The sequence below is a fragment of the Acipenser ruthenus genome, chromosome 9 (genome assembly GCF_902713425.1).
Source record: "Acipenser ruthenus chromosome 9, fAciRut3.2 maternal haplotype, whole genome shotgun sequence".
NCBI classification, from domain to species: domain Eukaryota; kingdom Metazoa; phylum Chordata; class Actinopteri; order Acipenseriformes; family Acipenseridae; genus Acipenser; species Acipenser ruthenus.
The window spans coordinates 26,599,915-26,623,903 of NC_081197.1; the positions used below are offsets into that span (position 1 = coordinate 26,599,915).

A 23,989-nucleotide genomic window follows, 5' to 3' on the forward strand; every position below is an offset into this window, starting at 1 on the left:
CCCCAATTGAAATTTGACAATTCAACACAGTTGTCACTTAAAGTCATGCCACTTCAGTCGAGATTAAATTATACATTGCCAAAAGCTAGACTCACACAAAATTTTCCTTCAAATTTACAAAATATTTGTATTTATTCCAGGGCAAAATGAGATATGAAATGTGCATGACAGTGCTAACTATCTTGTAGTTGTGGGCAATTCTGAATTTCGTAGATAATTCACAACGTGATCTGCACAAATGCATTATGGCAATGGCTAAAGGCACTTGCAGCATGGTGTTCCCTTTGGCTTTATCTGTGCCAGTACCAAAATTCAGCACTCAAGTCTTCTAGATAAGCTGCAGCATGTGGCTTAACCATGACAGTCCTGTATTACTAGCTTTATAGACCTTTTGTGATGACAGTTACTGTGACCAGGCTGGCACATATTCAAAACCATTTCAAACTTAATTACTATACTGCAGCATTGATAAAAAGATTTTTAGGAGGCATATTGTGTGCCAATGTTTAAAGATTGACCTAAGAAAGCGGCAGTAGTAAAGTATATATATTTTTTTTACAGTTTATAGAGGTGATTTCCAATAAATAAATCAGATGTGACTTCAAAAGAAAACAACAATTTATCTTATTGTTAAGTCTTCCATGACTAAATATAAGACCTCTTAACAGCCTTGGTGATAGCCTTTTTTTTTTTTTTTTTAAACAGTTGGTGCTATTAACATGTATTGGTAATCCATAAGTGAAAATGTAACACTTCACACTAAATTTTAAACCTGAGATGATGCATCGGTTTTATCAATGCTACGTATTGTTTGACAACTATCGACAGTCAAGCCTGTGCATTGTTTTTGTGTAAAGGCTTCAAGCAAAGGAAAGTTTTTATTAAAATTTGGAATCGGCAATTATTTTTTGCATGAAGCGCAGAGCTTCTCTGCTCCCCTCAGGTCTGACTGAATCTGCATGCGATTGAGCTCACCTTCTCTCCCCTGCCCCACCCCCTATGAGTGTTTACTGATGGGATTGCAGGGAGCAAGTTAAGAGCGTTGTGCTAGAATTAAAAATACTGCATCGTCCGAGCTACAAATACAATGCCTTACGATGTTTGGCAAGAAAGTAAAAAAATTAATGTTTGGGATACTCCAGTAACACAACTAATCTGCGTGACCACTTAGTCAGACGACACCCTACAAAACTACAAATCTGCATTTATTCATCTGAACTACCCCTCAGTAAAAATGAAGAAAAACAACCAAGATCGTTCCAAATGTTGTATCTTTGGTCAGAAATATTAAGCATCCTGGCAACGTCAGTCCCTAGTGAGCAGGTATTCAGTAATGCTGGGCAGATTGTAAGCAAGTGCCAGTCATTGCTTAAATTCAAACAAAATGTGGAACTATCATGTTGCTTAACACAATTAAAAAAAAAAGCCATGGACAACACTCTAACTGCTGCGGACAATCTTTTTTTTTTTTATAATTATTTTTTTAAATTATTTTTTGGATTTGCTTTGATCCCCAACTAGTACAAATCAACACGAATAAGGTAATATATATATATATATATATATATATATATATATATATATATATATATATATATATATATATATTATAAATTACTATATGCATAAACTGATGTAATCAATTTAATATGCATAATCGTTTTTAAAGCGTTACTATCAATGTTACAGTAATCCACAGCTCCACATGTATTACAGTATTTAGTAAAACAAAAAGCATTTTAACATTTGCATTTTAACAAATCTATCAAAAAACAAAAGTATTAGTATTTTGTGTGTCCTCCTTTTGCTTTTATTACGGCTTTCAGACGTTTATGATCATTCTTAACCTGTATGTTACATCTTGTTGGTGAAATCTGGGCTCATTTGCATATTTCCACCATTTCCGCAACTAGGAGCAGAGCAGCAGGAGCTGCCTCTGCCTCCACCACCACCAGGAGCAGAGCAGCAGGAGCTGACTCTGCCTCCACTGGCAGGAACAGAGCAGCAGGAGCTGCCTCTGCTTCCACCACCGTCACCAGGAGCAGAGCAGCAGGAGCTGCCTCTGCTTCCACCACCGTCACCAGGAGCAGAGCAGCAGGAGCTGCCTCTGCCTTCGCCACCAGGAGGAGAGCTGCAGCAGCATCATGCATTGCATCTTGTTAATGCTGTACCACCTAACCTTCACTATCTGTGAAACAATGCAGAAATCCTGGCCTAAAACATAATAATAATAATAATAATAATAATAATAATAATAATAATAATAATAATAATAATAATAATAATAACTAGTTGCTAGCAACTATGAAGGCTTCCAAGCAGTTATTGTGAAATTTAAGCGCATTGGTTATTCTACATGAATCGTTATCATCAGAACATTATGTTCTTATTGCCCGAAATTTTCATTAAATGTAAGATGGCTGCCACACCATGTGACCAAAGGCCGCCATATTGACCATGGCACAACATTCCATAGTCCTCTACATCAGTGTCAAATTTTGTGCGTTTTAGTGCAGCCGATAAGAAGTTATACGCAGTTTTATAGCCAGTTGCGTATGTTGATGATGTCATGCAGCGTGGATGCCACGATTTTCACAGTAATAATAATAATCCTAACAAAAACAATAGGCTTCCCCAGCTTACGACTTGGAAGCCTAATAATAATAATAATAATTATTATTATTATTAATTAATTGCGAGCAACTTTACGGCTTCCAAGCAGTTATCGTGAAATTTAAGCGCATTGATTATTATAAATGAAGCGTTATCATCACAACTGTGCTAACTGTGTCAAATTTGGCACACATATTGGAATTATTGGTTAGTAGGCAATTTAAATTTTATTTGGATGCACGCAAAATTCTAAATTGTGTGCAGTCATATAGACTTTGAAAATAATGCATATAAGAGGCTATTGTTCTAAATTGTAGATGGCTCTTTGTTTGAGTTTGTGTGCATGTGCGTGTGTGAGCGTGTGGTGCCCTATTCTTAATTTTGCAATATAAAATAAAGTCACAGAGGAGAGGAGAGAAGCAGCTGGAACAGAACCCAGAGAGACAGTACAAATTGAGCAGTTATTGTGCTCTGCAGGTAATAGACCTTTTGGAGAGTTGGCTCAAATACAGAACAAATTATTTCATAATAAATCACATCCAAAGTTATATGATAGCACTCAATAGTTAACCATCTGGCCCAACAAACATTATATCTGGCTGAATCAAAAACATCATATTGCACACTTGATAAACTCATTATAGTTTGCACATAAATAGTCATTATTGCACATCAATAGTAGCCCAGTTATATTGCACACCTTAATCATGTATATTACTGTAACAGGGCGAGGTGCCCTGTACATTCATTTGTTTATTTATTTTAGAACGGGATTTCCCCCTCCGCCCCTGTGTTATTTTGTATTATTATTATTATGAGGATTTATTATTATATTTATGTCGGCGAGCGCCGTATGTTTTATTGTTTTGTATTTTGACGGCGTAGCCGGTTTGTTTTGTTTAGCGTGGATGGGTAGCCCCTCGTGCAGAAGGTGGCCACCTGTTATAAAAAGCCTGCAGCTCTCTAGCTCGGGGTGTGGGTGTTAGTGAGGAGTGAGAGTGGAGAGAAACGAAACGTGATTTAAAAAAGATTCCAGGAACAGTGACAGCAACTGCCCAGCCTGACCTGGGATCGTATTTATTATTTTGTGTCAGAGATTTGTTTTTGTTTACCCTTTTATTTTGCCGGTGAGCACAGTGTTTTGTGTTTGAATATTTTATTTATTTTTGTTTGTTAATAAAAACGGCGGCGCAAGCCTTTTTGAACTGCAATACTTCCCCGGTGTCAGTTTTATTTTTCCCTTCCTGCCACCTATTGAGGATTTGCGATTGTGGTTTTTATCAGTATAGTCTTATTATAACTATGAATGTAGTTATGAAATAAAATTTAAAAAAATAACAGACGCCATATCAGTAAATATTTTTGTCAGTACAGTATACCCATTCACTTGAATTCCGTATGTAGATACTACTGAATCAGAGCCGATTTATCTGTAAACACAGCCCTATAAATACACCTTAATATAATTAAAATAAACGGTAGAACGTAACTGACATCTGTCATATATTAACATTCTGCCGAAATTATATTCATGGTAGCTTTAATAAAACAAATTTGTTCATAAGTTTTACAAACTGAGTATAACTTATCTCGAGAGTTTAAATTTTCCCATTGACTTGTCAACACATTGTGGCGGTAGGTTTATAGTAGAAACACATACAAAAAAACAGAGAGGCATTATTGCAGGCAAAAGACGCGGCGTGATAGTTTTTTAAATAATAAAATAAAACACTTTGCTCACAGAGCGAAAATGAAATATAAACAAAACAAATCACGAACACAATACAACACAGGTCCTTTAATGTCAGGCTGGGCAGCAGCTTTGACGGTTCCTTTTTAAGTTTTGTTTTTGTTGTCTTTAAGTTTTATTTCTACTCTCCACTGTCGCTGTCGTTCCTTCTCTGAACACCCCAGCACGAACTGGATGCGCTGCAGGTTTTTATACAGGTGGCCATTTCCCGATTAGCAACAATTTAAACAATTAACTAACTCAGGAGATGGCCACCTTCTGCACAAGGTTTTTAATTACTCCTGGCAGCGGAATTCGTGTGACTTGTAAATCTCATGTATTATTTATACATGTTATTGGTTCGATTGATTGTGGTTTATAAATAATAATGCCGTTTTTTTTTTTGGCTTCCTTTTAGGTCATTTTTTTAATACTTAGTGTGTGTGTGTCTGTTAATAACTGTGCGATCTTTTTTTTTCGAGTTTTTTTTTTGGCTTCTGTTGTTTAGTAGCGTTTAAAAATAAATAAATCGGTTTACAGTACATTCGTGTACAATCCGAGATTAGTGATTTTTTAAAATAATAAGTGTGTGTGTCTGTGAATAACCGTGCTTTTTTTTTTTCAAGCACCTTCTGTTTAGCTGCAGTAGCGTTTAAAAAAAAAATCGGTTTATAGTACATTTTTTGTAATACTGTGTGTAACATTTTAAAACATGGAAATAACCAAACGAATATCGTATTAAACATAATTTATATATTGAGATGACTAGTGTCTCAGCTTACCTCCAGCGTGTAACAATGGCTGACTTGAAGAAACATTTTGTGCTCACATCCCAATGGTTGCCATGGCAGCTGTCAGCAGTGGTCGGAATGTGTAATTGCAGTGATAGAAATCTATCATTGCATGGCAGCTGTCAGTGGTCTAAGGCTTTTGAAAATTGCACAAAAAATGTCATTAAATCTAAGATGGCTGCCACACCATGTGACCAAAGGCCGCCATATTGACCATGGCACAACATCCCATAGTCCTCTACATCCGTGTCAAATTTCGTGCATTTTGGTGCAGCATAGGCAGTTTTATAGACAGTTGCGTATGTTGATGATGTCATGCAGCGTGGACGCCATGATTTTCACAGTAGCAACTTCCCTTGAACAAGCGTAACAGATGACCATACTGAGATGTTTTATTCCAATTATTGTTTCAATCAGATAAGCGGTTTCAGAGAAGAAGATGTTTGAATTTTGATAATTTCATATTTTTATGTCATTAATCGATGTGGTTGCCAAACCACATAACCAATCAGCTTCATATTAACAGTTAATCATGGACTATCCCTCAACATGTATAGCAATTTTCAGAACTGCAGTAAGCGGTTTCCGATACATAGGCGTTTTAACAAATTCCGCAAAATCCAATATGGCTGCCAAACCATGTGACTTGCGCAAGTTTGGACACCAGACCTGTTATCTGCACATAGCCACCTACCTACAAACCCGATTTCATAAGACTGCGATGAGGTCTCGGAAGAAATAATAATAATAATAATAATAATAATAATAATAATAATAATAATCCTAACAGAAACAATAGGCTTCCCCAGTCTATGGCTTGGAAGCCTAATAATAAATTTACTTACCACAACATGCATACCCACTAACTGATCCTTACTTCAAAATTGCGTTTAACATCACTGATAGTTTATTTATTTTTAACGTTATTGAATATTGTTAAGTATTCATTATATAACAGTTCATTTTGAAACTCCAAAGCAGCGCAAACTATATACAGTCAGTTTTCTTCAATGCGCACAATTTATTTGCAGGCTGTTTGCCATGAATACAAACCTGTCGTCCTGCTCTGGATTCAAGACGGCACGCTTTTTTGTTTTGTTTGTTTATACAGTGAATACACAGAGGGGCGTACTTACAAAGCATTTTCAAATCTGATTCGCTGGTAGGATGGGACCAGTTGGGACTAGTTAACACGAGCAGGCGTTCGGTGCAGTTTCGTTGATAAACTTAAATAATTGTATTAACTATGCGCGTTACAAAAATGTAATTATTGAATCAATTATCCAGTATTTACAGTGGTTTGCAGAAGTATTCACTCCCTACCAATAATGTCACATTTTGTTGAATTACAACTAATGTGTGCACAGTTTTTCAAACAAACTTTTTTTTTTATTCAAAGCTGTAGTGGTTAAACTGAACACTGTTATATGAGGAGGAGGCTAAATGTCAGCAAAACTTGCAAAGAAAATGTACAAAATGAAATTTACTGGTTGCATAAGTGTTCAGCCCCTTAAGTCAGTACTTGGTAGAAGCACCTTTTACAGCAATTACTGCTATGAGTCTTTTTGGATAGGTCTCTACTAGCTTTGCACAGAGGATGGTGAACTTTTTGCCCATTCTTCAAGGGAAAATTGCTCCAGTTCTGATAAGTTTGTTGGGGATCATCGATGGACTGTAATCTTCAAGTCTCGCCATAAATTTTCGATTGGATTCATGTCAGGACTTTGACTGGGCCACTCAAGAACATTAATTCTCTTCTTGTTCAACCACTCCTGTGTGGCTTTGGCTTTATGCTTCGGGTCATTGTCCTGCTGAAATGTGAATTTCCTCGGCGCCTTTGAAATTTTCTTGTACCCTTCTCCTGCTCTGTGCCTCTCTACCAATTTATCCCTGACTTGTTTCAAAAGCTCCTTGGTCTTCATGGTTGCTTTGTTGGATCACTATGTGAGTTGCAGCTTGAAAGTCTTTATATACCCGAGGGAAGTTATCTACAAGTTAAACCACTTTGAGTACACACAGGCTGAAACCATTTCACTAATTTTGTGACCTTTCAAACAAATCATTTGCACCCGAGGTGATTTAGAGCTGCAGTAGCAAAGGGGTTGAATACTTATTGAACTGAGATGAATCTGTTTTTCTCTGTAAATCTTACTTATTTATATTCTATATGCATTTTTTAACTTTATCAATGTGGAGTAGTTTGTGTAGATTCTACATGGATAACTGCAAAGCATACGACAATGTTTATATAGATTTCCAGAAAGCTTTTGACAAAGTCCCGCATAAAAGATTAATTCTCAAACTGAAAGCAGTAGGGATTCAAGGAAATGCATGCACATGGATTAGGGAGTGGTTAACAGGTAGAAAACAGAAAGTACTGATTAGAGGAGACACCTCAAAATGGAGTGAGGTAACCAGTGGTGTACCACAGGGATCAGTATTAGGTCCTCTGCTATTCCTAATCTACATTAATGATTTAGATTCTGGTATAGTAAGCAAACTCATTAAATTTGCAGACGACACAAAAATAGGAGGAGTGGCAAACACTGTTGCAGCAGCAAAGGTCATTCAAAATGATCTAGACAGCATTCAGAATTGGGCAGACACATGGCAAATGAAATTTAATAGAAAAAAGTGTAAAGTATTGCATGCAGGCAATAAAAATGTGCATTATAAATATCATATGGAAGAGAGTGAAATTGAAGAAGGGAACTATGAAAAAGACCTAGGAGTTTATGTTGACTCAGAAATGTCTTCATCTAGATAATGTGGGGAAGCTATAAAAAAGGCTAACAAGATGCTCAGATATATTGTGAGAAGTGTTGAATTTAAATCAAGGGAAGTAATGTTAAAACTCTACAATGCATTAGTAAGACCTCACCTAGAATATTGTGTTCAGTTCTGGTCACCTCGTTACAAAAAGGATATTGCTGCTCTAGAAAGAGTGCAAAGAAGAGCAACCAGAATTATCCCGGGTTTAAAAGGCATGTCTTATGCATGTCTTAGGCTAAAATAATTTAATCTATTCAGTCTTGAACAAAGAAGACTACGCGGCGATATGATTCAAACATTCAAAATCCTAAAAGGTATAGACAATGTCAACCCAGGGGACTTCTGTGACCTGAAAAAAGAAACAAGGACCAAGAGTCACAAATGGAGATTAGATAAAGGGGCATTCAGAACAGAAAATAGGAGGCACTTTTTTACACAGAGAATTGTGAGGGTCTGGAACCAACTCCCCAGTAATGTTGTTGAAGCTGACACCCTGGGATCCTTCAAGAAGCTGCTTGATGAGATTCTGGGATCAATAAGCTACTAACAACCAAACAAAGCAAGATGGGCTGAATGACCTCCTCTCGTTTGTAAAATTTCTTATGTTCTTATGTTCTTATTATTATTATTATTATTTATTTCTTAGCAGACGCCCTTATCCAGGGCGACTTACAATCGCAAGCAAATACAAATACATTCAAGTGTTACAATATAAGTCATACAATAAGAACAAGAAATACAATAATTCTCAAGTGTGACAAACCACAATTCAATAATACAGCAGATAATAGTGAAAGTTACATCAGGATATGATTAAGTAGTGATAGTTACATCAGGATATGATTAAGTACAAAATACTACAGATTAAACACTTGGGAGATTACAATATTCTGAGGTACAGGATTAAATGCAGTAAAATAGGGGGCAGATAAGAGCAAAATAAAGCATATTTAAATGAAGGGTGATAGTGTCCCAGGATACAACAGAGGAGTTCTACAGGTGCTGTTTGAAGAGGTGAGTCTTAAGGAGGCGCCGGAATGTGGTCAGGGACTGGGCAGTCCTGACATCTGTAGGAAGGTCGTTCCACCACTGCGGAGCAAGGGTGGAGAAGGAGCGGGCTCGGGAGGCAGGGGAGCGTAGCGGAGGTAGAGCCAGTCTTCTTATGTACATGTAAAGTCTAGTTTGAAAGCGTCGTGGAGTACGCTCAAGTCCCAACAAAATGTGAAAACTTTGCAGGGGGGTGAATACTTCTGCAAACCACTGTATATCGATGTATATAATGAGGAATGGAATCAATTTTTGATTTCATCGTAGCAGCCTTAGTTCTTATCCATTTATCGTACTTACTACGTGCTCTTAATGAACTTTACTCGTATAAGCAAATATTTTTACTATAAGTTTAACTGCTCTTGGTCAAAATTGCTCTTAAATGTAATTATTTACTGTATTCTTTATTTTGCTCTGATTTTATTTCAGCATACTTGCAGTTTAGTCCACATCAAACAGAACAACTTTTATACTAGAAAAAACAAAGAACTGAACTAAATTAGGTTCCAATTTTTGTTAGGTTCCAATTTTTGCATTTTAAAATCACAAAATCCAGTTAATTAGTTTAAGTGGAACAAGTTAGACTGATTATTGGAAACAACCCATAGATTGATATATAAAAAAAAAAAAAATAGACGATTATACTTTAAGAAAACCTATACATGTATCACTGAGACCTCAACCTGCCTTTTTTCAGAAAAGGGAGTTTGTAACAGAACCGAGAAATACTGAGACAATAGTGAAAAGTTTTGAAATTCACTCGATCTGGGACTTATTTGCCGATTTCAAAATCAGGTGCTGTATCCACATGTCTGGAATGTACTTTTTATTCCACCACACAATCTATGGTTGAACCAACTTCATAAAATGACCCATGTTATTTTAAAGTAATACTTTATACATTTCGTACTACTATGTATCTTCTACTACATTTTCTGTTATGATTTTTTTTTATTATTATTTTTATAAATTTAGAGTGACCAATTATTATTATTTTTATTTATTTTCCCCCAATTTGAAATGTCCAATTATGTTTTTTCTCTTCACCGCAGCGAGTCCCCCATACAGTACGGACGTTCTGAGGGCATATGAGCGTCCTCCGATCTCACAAGCCTAAAGCCAGAATCACTTTTACGCCAAGCAATCCAGAGCATAGGTGGGCGGGCTACCGATCCTAGAAGACAGAGATTAGCCCTGCTTCTTATCCACTCTGAATATGCTTGGTGTCTGGCCAGTAGGGTTCGCTGTTGAGGAGAATAAATCCCTGCCGGTTTCCCATACCCACCCCTGGTAGCGTCACAGTCAATGTGACACCCCCTTCGGAGTCCCCAGCAAAGCTCCTACTCTTTGCACAGCTTGGACGCAAACCGGTGCCGTCCAAGCAGTAAGACTCATCCTACGCTCCCTGCGGCAGCGCTTTAACTGGATGAGCCACTCTGGGCCCATGATTGCTATTTATTTACACTCAAAGATGTTTTTTCAGATTAAAATGACATCCTAATTTATATTATTATTATTTATGAATAATAATAATAATAATAATAATAATAATAATAATAATAATAATAATAATAATAATAATCATCATCATCATCATCATCATCGTCATCATCATCTTGTAGTAATATTAAAACTGGCATCTGACCACCCCTTCCCATAAATGTCAGCAAATCAAAGCCAGTTTCCCAATTCACACAAACTCGCCAAATCAATCTTGTTTCAGTATTTAAGAAAGTACAATAGATCTGTAAATAATTATATTATTCCACTGTCTGGAGGAATCTTTATCACAACCCCTTACAACAATCAATATCAGAAATGGATAAACAATTGTCATTACATACTTGGAAACCGGTAAACCATTCTTATATTTTCTGCATAGTCCAAATATAATATTTTGGGTTAAAACAGTAGCTCGGGCAAGTACAGTTTAGTGTTGATTAACAATGCAATCTCATAGAAGGTATTGTAGCACCCAGCTATTTAGATCTCTCACCTGTTCCTTTTAGACACTGCATGGTTGTGGTGAATCCTTTTGTTCTGGGCAGTAAGTGATACTTCAGCTTGGGAAGGCCCTTTGATTCGGCGACCTGCATACTGATCTGGTGTTTTTTCTCTGTAAAGCGTGTCCCTTCACAATACAAGAGGAACTGTAAAAAAGGAGGAAAACAGGAGTGCTAAAGTATATTAAAATAAATCTCATTTTCATCTGATTTTAAGTTACAGAAAATTATTGCTATTTCAATTATTATTTCACTCCTGACATGCGCGTAACCCAGGCCTCTACAGTATGTATACGCGAGGATCGTTTGACACTAGTGAATGTTAGCCTTTTGCACTACCTAACCCATTTGTCTTGCTTTTTGTTCAACTGCAGTGTAAAATGGATTGAATAGAACACTGTTAAAAGGAGCTGCAGGATCCAAGATTTACTACAGTTCTGTGTATAGTCTTGTGAGTTCATTGCATGTCCAGCACTTACCCACATGCACTCAGGATAGTCTGAGAGGTTTTTGAGTCCCTGGATGACAGTGTCTTTGTCTTCTTCCCATCTCCTTTTACAGAAAACTATTTCCAAGAAGTACCAGGTCCACCCAATTAGTGGCACTTTCAACAACTCATGCTTTGCAAGGACTTTTGAACTCTATCAACAAGATAAAGAAAATATAATAAAAATGAATAGGGTTATTTACCCAACAGCTTGTCAATTCTGAACACAAATACATATATTAGTTATCAGTTATTTAATATAGTAACTTTGATAAAAATTACTTGTAAACTTTCTATGGTTGAGATTCCTTGTTTAGATGATGTATGTATCAGAAATTACAGTTAAAGTTAAAAACAGAACATTCCCTGAAATAGAAATGTATCTATTACACAATGGGTTAACCTATTACGCCCGATTCAAGTGAACACTCAAAGCTGCGTCTTACGCCCGCGACATCAGCACACCTGTCTCCGCCCCCACAGGAGACAAAACTGTGTGCAGGACGGCACTCAGTACCATAAATTTTCTTCAGCCTATTGCATATAATGTATGCAATGACCAGAGAATTAATTTCAGGGAACCAGGGTTATGATAATAACCCAACGTTCCCTTTCAAGTATGAAATGTATTCCATTACACAATGGGTACGTATACCAAGCCGTCGCAAGGACATGACTTGCAGAACAGCCAATTTGGCGAGACCGATGGCTTGCCATAATTATAAGGCACAATAATTACCTCATGCATGTACTTCTGAGTCCGGATGAGACGTCACTGTCAGCACTCTGGTTCCAAAGGCAGGGTTCTGAGGATCCAGGACATTAAGCCTGTAAAACCTAGAATGACCTGTGACCTTCTCTGGAGGGGGCAAGTTGGCTTGCTCATAAGTAATCTTGACTGTTTCCACGATCCAATTGGACAGCCTCTGTTTTGACAGGTGTCACAAAGACGGCCGGAGTGGGTGGCGTCAGACCAGAGCCAGGGAAATAAACAACGGAGACTTGGGGTTTTGGTGAAGCTGAGCGCGTGATCGCGCTCAGCATTTAATAACAGAACAGAAAATAAAAGGTTTGAAACACAAAACACGGGACACGGCACTTGCGCCAAAATAAATAGACAAACAAAACGTACTAAACACTTAACAAACGGTGCACGGAGAGACAAACAAACACGGTGAGTACAAACACTTTTAGATTTCACTTTACTTTCCTTTACTTTCCTCCTTCTCCTCACCCGTTCTCCACTCTCGAACACCCAACCCTGACTGCAAGAAATGTGCGTCTATATATACTATTGTGCTGGGATTCAATTACTAATTAATTATTCACTTGAATCCCAGCACGTGAATTAATTCTGTGCAACCCCGTGCTTACATATTACATTTAACCAGCACGTGAAGTGATTTGTGCTCTCCTCGTGCCTAAATACAAATCTACACTTTTTAAATACACGTGAAACACAGACCCGTTTATATCCCGTGTACCAATGACTATACACCAACATTTACACACGCACGCAACATACAACACATAATAAGCACACAGGGGCGGGGCACATTGCCACATATACCCCCCCCTGTGCAAAGCACACATGGCCTCAACGGCCACCTCCCCCCTTAAAAATCCAGCAGTCCAGGCCAAAGTCTCGGGCTGGGAAGGGAGGCTTCCAGGGGCCCACAGGTGGCAATGTTGCCAGTAGCCAGGCTGCTACTGGCCATGCTGTCAGCAGATGTGCTGACAGCTCCCAGACTGACTCCTTCAGCCGGGGCAGTCCTGGCAGCGGAAAAGCTGCTTGGGGAATGGTCTCCTGACCTCCCCTTTTCTTCGTAGCCGGCAGCTCCCTCTTCCGGGGCTCCGGCCACAGTATCTTCTGCAGCACAAGTGCTGCAGTGGGAGCAGGTCTCCGGACCTCCCCCACGATCTCCGGCAGCGAAACTGCTGCAGTGGGAGCAGGTCTCCGGATCTCCCCCACGATCTCCGGCAGCGAAACTGCTGCTGGGGTTGGTGGTCTCCAGACCTCCTCCCCCTTCTTCGTGGCCGACAGCTCCCCTTTCTGGGGCTCCGGCCACCGTACTCCCCGTGGTGGAGGTACGGGAAGCAGAGACAGCTCCTGCTGTTCTGCTTCTGGCAGTGGCAGAGGCAGAGGCAGCTCCTGCTCCTCTGCTCCTGGAAGTGGCAGAGGCAGCTCCTGCTCCTCTGCTCCTGGAAGTGGCAGAGGCAGCTCCTGCTCCTCTGCTCCTGCTGGTGTAGGTGGCAGAGGCAGAGGCAGCTCCGGCTGCTCTGCTCCTGGAAGTGGCGGAGGCAGCTCCTGCTCCTCCGCTCCTGGAAGTGGCAGAGGCAGCTCCTGCTCCTCTGCTCCTGGAAGTGGCAGAGGCAGCTCCTGCTCCTCTGCTCCTGGAAGTGGCAGAGGCAGCTCCTGCTCCTCTGCTCCTGCCGGTGTAGGTGGCGGAGGCAGAGGCAGCTCCGGCTGCTCTGCTCCTGCCGGTGAAGGTGGGAGCAGCGTATAGTCTCCTGCCGAAGGAGGTGGGAGCAGCGTGTAGTCTCCCCCTTTTCCAGGGGACTGGTGCTGCTCTGCCTCTCTTGCAGGGAACTGGTGCGGCTCCGCTCCTATTGCAGGGGACTGGTGCGGCTCTGCCTCTGAAGGGAAAACCAGCAGGCATTCTTCCTCTGCTGGTTGTGCTGGGGAAACCAGCAGGCATTCTTCCTCTGCTGGTTGTGCTGGGGAAACCAGCAGGCATTCTTGCTCTGCTGGCGAAGGTGGGAACAGCTGCCTCTCAGGCTTCGGATTCCCGCGGTCCTCCCGTCTGGGCGCTGGATGCTCGCGGTCCCCCCGTCTGGGCGCTGGACGCTCGCGGTCCCCCCGTCTGGGCGCTGGTTCCTCCTCTTCATACTGGGTGGGGCATATGACTAACGTGTGCCCATAAGCCCCACAGCCAGGGCATAACTCTGCCGCGAGGTTCTTTAAAAAAACCTCCCAGCCATCATCCCCGACCTCCTCCCTTTTGGGCTGTGGACGCCCCGACTCCTCCCTTTTGGGCTGTGGACGTTCGGGCTCCTCCCACTCAGGCGTAGGAAGTTCGGGCTCCTCCAGCTTGGGCTGTGGACGCTCAGGCTCCTCCCGCTTGGGCTGTGGACGCTCAGGCTCCTCCCGCTCAGGTACTGGAGAGGGCAGCGACTGCTCCTCTCCCTCTTGCTCACTGGAAGGCATCCCTCCCATGTCTGCAGCTAGGTACCCCAGCACCACCATGGTGAGGTCACGAACGGATGCCGGGTTGTGCTGTTGCTCCCAGTCCTCCCATCGTTTCCCATCTCGCATCTGCAGCGCGTGAATAACCCAGGGGAGGTCACTGGCGAAGTTCCCCTCGGGGTGCACCAGCCAGTCCCATATTTCCCGGGACGGTGGGGAACCCGGTGGCAGTGGGGTGGCTACTGCCCCGTTGTGGCTGTCCTCCTCCCAGCCCGGCATGCAGGATGAGGGCTGCAGCTGTTGTTGCTGCTGCTGCTTCCGCTGCTTCCTGCAGCTCTTTCTTCCCATCCTCGCTTTACTATATATTTTTTTTTTTTTTGTAATCCAAAACCCCCTCTCCTGGTCTGACGCTTGGAGGCGCTGTTTATCCCACTTCTAACACCACGTGTCACAAAGACGGCCGGAGTGGGTGGCGTCAGACCAGAGCCAGGGAAATAAACAACGGAGACTTGGGGTTTTGGTGAGGCTGAGCGTGTGATCGCGCTCAGCATTTAATAACAGAACAGAAAATAAAAGGTTTGAAACACAAAACACGGGACACGGCACTTGCGCCAAAATAAATAGACAAACAAAACGTACTAAACACTTAACAAACGGTGCACGGAGAGACAAACAAACACGGTGAGTACAAACACTTTTAGATTTCACTTTACTTTCCTCCTTCTCCTCACCCATTCTCCACTCTCGAACACCCAACCCCGACTGCAAGAAATGTGCGTCTATATATACTATTGTGCTGGGATTCAATTACTAATTAATTATTCACTTGAATCCCAGCACGTGAATTAATTCTGTGCAACCCCGTGCTTACATATTACATTTAACCAGCACGTGAAGTGATTTGTGCTCTCCTCGTGCCTAAATACAAATCTACACTTTTTAAATACACGTGAAACACAGACCCGTTTATATCCCGTGTACCAATGACTATACACCAACATTTACACACGCACGCAACATACAACACATAATAAGCACACAGGGGCGGGGCACATTGCCACACAGGGCTTGACCTTGGTTCTTAGCTCCAAAGCATATAAACAGCTGCTTGGATTGCCGCCAACTTTTTGTCCTGTCCATGTAATACGCTAATGCCATAACCGGACAAAGCATATGGAGCCGACACTCCTCGTCTGACTGGAATGGTGGAGAATGAAAAGTCTCCAATTCCAAAGATTCCAGAGAGGCAAAGAGGTTGACATCTGCTCTCCCGAACCTGTCCCAAATCAGGCTCACCACCTCGGGGTGGAGCCCCCACTCCGAGCCGCACTGGACTCCCCTTGATAGGAGGTCTGCGGCATGGTTTTCTGCTCCTAGCAGATGTATTGCTCTCAAGGAGAGCAGGTGCTTGTGAGCCTACAATAAGATTTTTTGGGCTACTCGATGGAGACGGGGCGATCGCAGGTCGCCCTGGTGTTTGATGTAAGCCACCACGGTTGTGTTGTCCGTCCTGATCAACACGTGTCTCCCCCACTCCTCCTGGAAGAAACTCTGCAAGGCCAGAAAAACTGCCTGCAGCTCCAGGATGTTTATGTGTAGCCCCGCCCAAGGGGGCTGCCACACACCTTGCGCTCCTCATCCGCTCCACACGGCGCCCCAGCCTGAGCCGGAGGTGTCCGTGGTGATCACCTCTCGTCTGGTGATATTGCCCAACGCTGCACGTAGATACAGGTGAGCTAGCTGTTTCCACCACGAGAGGGCCTCCACACAGTGTCGGAACACGGACAGGCGGAGATGTGGTTGCAAGACGGGATGAATCACCCTGCGATTGAACCACGCTTGGAGAGCGCGCATGCAGAGAAGACCCAATGAAAGGGTCTGGGATGCTGCTGCCATCAGGCCCAGAAGCCTGTGGAAGGTGATGAACTTCCACGACACACCGGGCTGAAACAGCCTCAGGCACGTGTGGAGCCTCTGGATTCTGCCCTTTGACAGAGTGGTGATCATGCCGCTTGAGTTCAAGCAGGTTCCCAGGTAGATGGTAGTCTGGGACAGTACCAGCTGGATTTTTGACAAGTTCACCACTTTGAAAAGGTTCGAGGGGCTAGAGAAAGGCCGAACGGCACAACACAGAACTCATAAGTATCTTGCTTTTATTGTATTACTTGTATTGTAACACTTGAAATGTATTTGCTTACGATTGTAAGTCGCCCTGGATAAGGGCATCTGCTAAGAAATAAATAATAATAATAATAATAATAATAATAATAATAATAATAAGTAGCCTCTTGAAAGGAGAACCACAGATATTTCCTGTGGCCGGGTCTTATTGGGACATGGATGTAGGCATCTTTTAGGTCTACCGTAGTGAACCAGTTGCCCGGTCTGACAGACCACAAGAGCCGTTTCACTGTCAGTATCTAGAACTTCCTGTGCCTCAAGAACAGATGTCTGAGGTCGAGAATGGGCCGTAGGCCGTCATCCCTTTTCAGCACCAGGAAGTACCTGGAATAAAACCCTGACTCCAGGTCGGAGGGGCCATTACCTGAATAGCCCTTCTTTGTAATAGGGTCTTCCCCAACTCCTCTGTCGTGGACCCGATATAACAGGTCAGCAGCCCTGGGGATGGCCGGAGCCATCGCGGGGTGCCCCCAAGCTGACTGGACCTCATGCACAAAGTCCGGGTGGACAGGGGGCATCAAGGTCCTTCTAGAGGGAGCGGAGGGCCTGTCAAAAATGAAGTGCTTTGGCTCTGACTCCTCAGGCCACGGCACTTCCAATGCTGTGGTGGCTCTTTTCAATAAAGCCGTGAGATCAGAGGAGAAGGGGACAGGTGCTAGTGGCTCGTCCTCCTCCAGCTACTCCAGTTGAGGTTCCACTAGCTCCTCGGGAGTTCCTGAGGCAGTGAGGGACATGGAGTCATCCTGCACCCTCACTGTGCACAGTGTGGTATGGTGCCACGGAGGCATGGTATGGTGCACGGTTGGTACTGGCAGAGCCTAAGCAAACTGTGTGTGACCAAGGCAGCAACACAGGGATGCAATGCAGGAACCTGAGAGCACCTGCTTACAGCTTTCTACCATTGACAAGCCTTCATAAAGCGGTGCCAAAGCTGCCCGCTATTGTGGGATGGGCAGCAGAGCAAAACTCTCTAACTGTTGGGCTACAGCCTGCAAGTTAGTCTGTGCAGCCCGAGAGCTAAACACAGTGCCTGTCCAGGAGCACTGGCTTGCAAGCAAGTCTGAGCCCAGACTGCTGCGACTGCTTAAGCAGTGAGCCGTGTGAACAGCACCTGGAATAAAAAAGGGAAAAACAAATACAGCAGTTTCAACCACAATATATATTTAAACGTAGTTTAAATTGACGATATGCATGTAAAAAACAAGACTAATAAAACTCCAGCCGGAGTTAAGGTAGAAGAGAGAGAATAAATAATTTTTTTAAGTTGTCTTGTGTATGTGTAATGTGCCATGGTAAGATGTTACTAAATGGATAACACAAACTTACTGATATGTGCTTTTCTTTCAGCTACTAATGTTAGTGGTCATTACCCAATGATATTTGAATCATGTAACTAGATATAATTGCAACTGATATTATATACAACTGATTTGTAATAGAAGATGTCTTTTTTTCCATATTCATTAGGGTAGTAGTGTTTTTAAATAGGATAATTTCATTGCAGGCATCCCATTAAAACCAAGTATCGACTTAGAGTGGTCTTAATAACAATATTTAAACAGAAGTTAACTAAATAAATTAATAAAAAAGACTTACCCCCAAAACTCCAAACCGCTCACAAATAGTCCATCCACAGAGGAAATCTATTTCATAATTGTGATTAAGGATGACGATGACATGCTCTTTCCCTAACTTGTCCACAGTGGCCTTGTCTGTAAACAGAGTGCATTCTGTACCCGCCCACCACTCTAGCAACATCACAAGCTCTACAAAGGGAACAAGACAAGATTTGTTGCAAAAACACTTAGAGTAAGTAGCAGGGTTACGAAAAATACAGTGTTACATGTCCCCACGTGTTGCTACAACTGGTAAAATAATGTACCTGTACTTTCTCATTTCATTGTTAGCATCCTGACAACGTTTTACACTTAACTCTGAATCACTGCTGATATAATATAATTTTAAAAAAAAAACACGAAACAAGCGCTCTGGCTTTTCTGCTTCGTACCACATCATGGAACGTTATTGCTGTGTTACCTGTTTGACAATGTGGGCAATAATCCTTATACTATCAGTGCACTAGATCAGATATTTTGAAAACAGCTTTGAAACAGACTTTAAAATTTAAGTGTAAAAAATTGTCAGGATGTTAACAATGAAAAGAAAAATGAAAAAGGTACATTACTTAAACAGTTGTAGCAACACCTCGCTACTTACTCTTCAAATATTTACAAATGTCATTAAAGTGCCAAATCAATTACTTAATGTTGAAAAGTTTTGAGAAATGCCTTTATATTGTCACTTTGAAGAAAGGAAAAAAAAAACAAACAATGACTTTGTTACATACCAAGGTGTAAAAAGTATCACACTAAGAGTTTTCCCAAAATTACATTTAAAGCAGAATGTAAAAGTAACTTTTCCACATATAGTATCAGAATTGTTCAGTACTGCTTTCAAAACATTTCAGCTTGTTAAATATCAATGAAATTGTCACTTACGGCTCCACAATGAATAGGAAAGGCGGCAGTTGACCCTGCGGTAGAGCTGTTTGTTTATTGGCCAGAGAACCAGTGTGCATAGCTGAATGAAGTTTATAATTAGTCCACTCACTATGAACACAAAGCTGATAAGCAGGTGCAGAATAAACTGAGTCTTCAGGTACGCAAATAAACCCATGATAGATATCAATAGCGTTTGCACGGCCCCTCACTTAGAACAACAGACCTAAAAGAAACAAAAAACAAAATTGGTATTAAAACAAAACCACCATCTGCTTGTAGTATGGTCCAGTTTTCTTTCCCATAGACTGTAATCCACAAACAGACCCTAGATCTGTACTAACAACAAGAAAATCTCATGGAAATCCAGTCACATTCATAGACAACTGACAGTAAACAAGACAGCAATTTGCAAGGCTTGAAGTTAACATATATTTGGTAGCATTTTGCTACCCAAAACTCTTAATTTGCTGCTAGTTTTTTTTTTTTTAACACATACATTAGTATCTTTCATCAAGCGGGAAACCATTGATAAGAGCTTCCCGATTTGTAGAGACAGAGGTTTGTAGCGCCCCATGTAGATACACACGAGACACACAATGCAAACCGTATTGGACAGTGGAGTACAAATAGTGTACAGTACCAGAACAACATGGACACAATTTCAAGGTATGAAGTTTATTTTATAAACCAAATGTAAAATTAAATAACTGTTAAGAACATTACAATTTTATAAGATAACAGGCAATGACCTAACAGGACATTAAGTTTATTCAGTGTCTATAAAATGCTAATTTAATCTGTCATGGAGAGTGTCAGCTCCGGTTTTGTTATAATGTTAACCCTGGTTTCACCCATGCTAAAAATGAACACATAATAGGTAGATAATTATTACTTTATCAAAATTTTGACTACAGAAAAATTCAAATAAATAAATTAATTAATTAATTAATTAATTAATTAATTAATTAAAAAACAGGAGCAAATAGCTAGCTATAACATTACCATGATCCAAGTAACGACTTCCTTGTTTGATCAGTAGGAATAATAGACAAAATACAATCTCGAGGTGCATTCATTTAACTAGCTGTTTTTTTTTTTATAACAGATTATCAGTATTTTGCGTACTTCTCCTGTTAAACTAGTGAAACATGTGGTTTAACAAAAATGTTTTTAATATATATATATATTGCACGGTCAAACTATAACTTACACATATAGCTAACTAATGTCACTGTTTATTGCTAATTACCTGCCACGAGACTTGCAGTGTGGTGATGCAAAAACTGTCACAGCTTTGCAGTCCTGTTTTTTCTGACTACCACAGAATCACTTAATTAGTCCTGCCACCAGGTGGCAAAAGAAAAGTGGAAAATGCAGTAACAAAACAGCAGGGAGCACTGTGGACTTGACCCTTTAAGAACCCAGTGTTTTTCAGTGGGATGCTCCCTAGGCTGTATTTGACTCTATTCCAATAAAAATTCACTAAAAATATTTTTTACGGTAGCATCTTGGAATTGGTGTCCTTTTATTCATAACACTCTGGGGCAGGGGTGTCCAATCCTGGTTTTTGTTCCAACTGTACCCTAAAGGACTATGTGACGGGGTACTCCCTGCCCCTGTGCATATATGTTTTATTTTTTGGTAAGAATGCGTGACTGTCGGCTAGTAATTATGTAATACAATTAGTAATGTCTAGTTTGTGTGCTGTGCACCTTAAAAATGAAATGCCTGTCTCGGTGACGTCACACACACACACACAAAAAAAAAGCAGGCAGTGAAATTCAATCCCTATCCAATGACATGGGTTTACAACCTGTACTGCAAAGTATGGTGACCCAGTAAGTCAAAGAAATGAAGTGCATTTATCGTGTTTACTCAAACACGGTCCTTAAAAGGTTAAAGACTTAAGGTTTAAAGCAGTGCAGCTAAACTGCACATAGTTTGGAGTGATCCCCAGACTTCATTCAATTGTTCATGCTTGTTCAAACAGGAGGAGTTATAATTACTGTTATAAAATCAATGTAGCAGGCTGTATAAAAAGTGCTTACAAGTATAAATACTAGGGCTGTCACTCGATTAAAAAAATTTTGATCAGTTAATCTATGGGCATTAGTTGATTAAATCGGTAGATTAATCCGTCCACATTTTTAATAAAAGGTGACGATCTTATAGTGGCTGTCCTGCATAGTAATATTTCTAATTCTCCTTTTTATTACATCTAGCAAAATAAATACCTCCCTGTGACAGGCTGGACGAGTGGTCTGACGTCGGGCCAGAAGCAGGAAGGAAAACTGACACCAGGGAAGTACTGCAGTTTAAGGTGGCGTTTGCCGTTTTATTTGAATACAAAAAATAAATAAAATATTTTTAACAAAAAGAAACTGTGCTCACAGAGCAAAATAAAAGGTTTAAACAAAACAAATCTTGAACACAAAATAACACGATCCCAGGTCAGGCTGGGCAGTTGCTGTCACTGTTCCTGGAATCTTTTACATAAAGTTTCGTTGTCTATTACTCCTCTCACTCCGCTCGCTCTCTCCTCTCTAACACCCACGGAGCTGGAGAGCTGCAGCCTTTTTATATCGTGGCCGAGGGGTTTAACTAGCTTGCAATTAATTATTCTATTACCCCTCGGCCACAATCTGCACGAGTTTTCTAAAATACCATGTGGATGGGGCTTCCCATCCACGCTACTAAATAATAAACAAACAAACGGCTACGCCGTCATCTATACATAATAATAATAAATACAAAAACAATAACAAAACCCAGCGGCACTTCGCCGTAACAAATATACTTCTAAATAAATACAAATAAACACACGGCGCCTCGCCGTCATAAATATTAAATACATAAACAAACACAAAATAACACAAGGGCGGAGGGGGAACCCCCGTTCTGAAAATAAATATACAAATGAATGTACAGGGCACCTCGCCCTGTTACACTCCCCTTAACAATCCCAATTTTTTCTGAGAAAGTTCTTCTTCAAAATTGATTCGTAACCAAATCGACTAGGGGGCTTCCGTTGTCTGATGTAAAATTCTCAATAATGCTCCTATATCGTGCAAAATTCAGCTATTGAACAGTGCCAGTCAATTTTTTTTTCTTTCAGCCTGCTGCGTGTAATATACACAGAGACCGAACATTGTAATGGATACATTTCTATTTCAGGGAACCAGGGTTATGATAATAACCTAATGTTCCCTTTCAAGTACGAAATGTATCCATTACATAATGGGTAATTATACCTAAGCTGTCGCAAAGTGCATTACTTGTAGAATGACTTAAATCTGAGAGGGTCAGCCGGTAAGGCTGCCACAATATAGATTTATTTATTTGTTTATTTATTATTATTATTATTATTATTATTATTATTATTATTATTATTATTATTATTATTATTATTTTTTACATAGCAGGAATCAATTCTCTGCAGGTGCTTCCGGTCTCGACATAGAAGCCGCTGTTAGCACTCTGGTCCCAAAGCCAGGGTTTTGAGGATCCAGCACATTTAGTCTGTAATAGGGCAGCAGTGTGGAGCAGTGGTTAGGGCTCTGGACTCTTGACCAGAGGGTTGTGGGTTCAATCCCCAGTGGGGGACACTGCTGTTGTACCCTTGAGCAAGGTACTTTACCTAGATTGCTCCAGTAAAAACCCAACTGTATAAATGGGGAATTGTATGTAAAAATAATGTGATATCTTGTAACAATTGTAAGTCGCCCTGGATAAGGGCGTCTGCTAAGAAATAAATAATAATAATAATAATAATAAAACCTTGTGGCCCATACAGATGCACCCTGGACCCACACCCAAAAGGTAGACATACTTCTTGTGGAGTGACCAGTGACCTTCACAGGAGGAGGCAAGCTGGCTTGTTTATAAGCAATCTTGACTCTCTGCAATCCAAACGGACAGCCTCTGCTTAGACCATGGGCCTTCGCACCATAGAAGATGAACAGCTGTTCAGATTGCCTCCAACTTTTTGTTCTGTCAACAGAATACGCTAATGCCCTAACAGGGCAAACAGCATGGAGCTTACACTCCTTGGTGGCCTCTCTCTGACCTACTATGATCTTTTCAAGAGCTTGGCCATTGCTGGGACAAAAGTATGGCCTGGAGTGACAGGAGTGTCAAGGAGGGAAGCCTTGTCTCATCTCCTCTCCGCCTGGAACCCATGCCTGGGAGAGCCGTAACTGCCTTCGAGCGGAGATCAACGCCATGAGGCCTCTGCCCAGTGCCTGTCCATTAAATTTGGACAACTGCAGGAGGTGACCTGTCAATAGGTGCAGCTCCTCCAGTGTGCGGTGGGAGGGTCTGTGGTTCACCGACGGCTCCTGCAGCAGTGTAGCCTGGTTCTCCACAATGGTGCTAATAATGCTACTCTCGTGTGTTGCAAAGGCCTCTGCCGAATAAGCCTTTTTTTTTTTTTTTTTAAATTTAGTCGTTGCCAATTAGTTTTTATTATTTTCTCCCCAATTTGAAATGCCCAATTATTTTATTATGCTCAGCTCACCGCTACCACCCCTGCGCTGACTCGGGAGTGCGGTGAGCCGAGGACACCCTGGCCGACCTAACCCTCCCTCCCCCCGGGCGACGCTCGGCCAATTGAGCGCCGCCCCCTGGAAGCTCCCGTCCACGGTCGGCTGTGGAATAGCCTGGACTCGAACTCGCGACG

At 41.2% G+C, this 23,989-nt stretch overlaps 1 protein-coding gene across 7 annotated transcripts in view; it reads right to left on the reverse strand.

Annotated features, from left to right (window-relative positions):
* The window catches only part of LOC117405307 (1-acyl-sn-glycerol-3-phosphate acyltransferase gamma-like), a 104,520-nt gene that overhangs the window by 20,743 nt on the left and 59,788 nt on the right, over positions 1-23,989 (reverse strand). For 6 of the 7 annotated variants that reach the window (XM_034008260.3, XM_059029763.1, XM_059029762.1 and 3 more), the window contains exons 2-5: positions 19,309-19,534; positions 18,407-18,576; positions 11,435-11,596; positions 10,949-11,102 (exon numbers count right to left, since the gene is read on the reverse strand). In XM_034008260.3, coding sequence (XP_033864151.1) covers positions 10,949-11,102; positions 11,435-11,596; positions 18,407-18,576; positions 19,309-19,486 — 664 coding nt within the window. In that variant the 5' untranslated portion in view covers positions 19,487-19,534. Of the gene's footprint in view, positions 1-10,948; positions 11,103-11,434; positions 11,597-18,406; positions 18,577-19,308; positions 19,535-23,989 lie in introns of those variants that run through there. The other variant, XM_034008263.3, reaches the window with a different exon arrangement.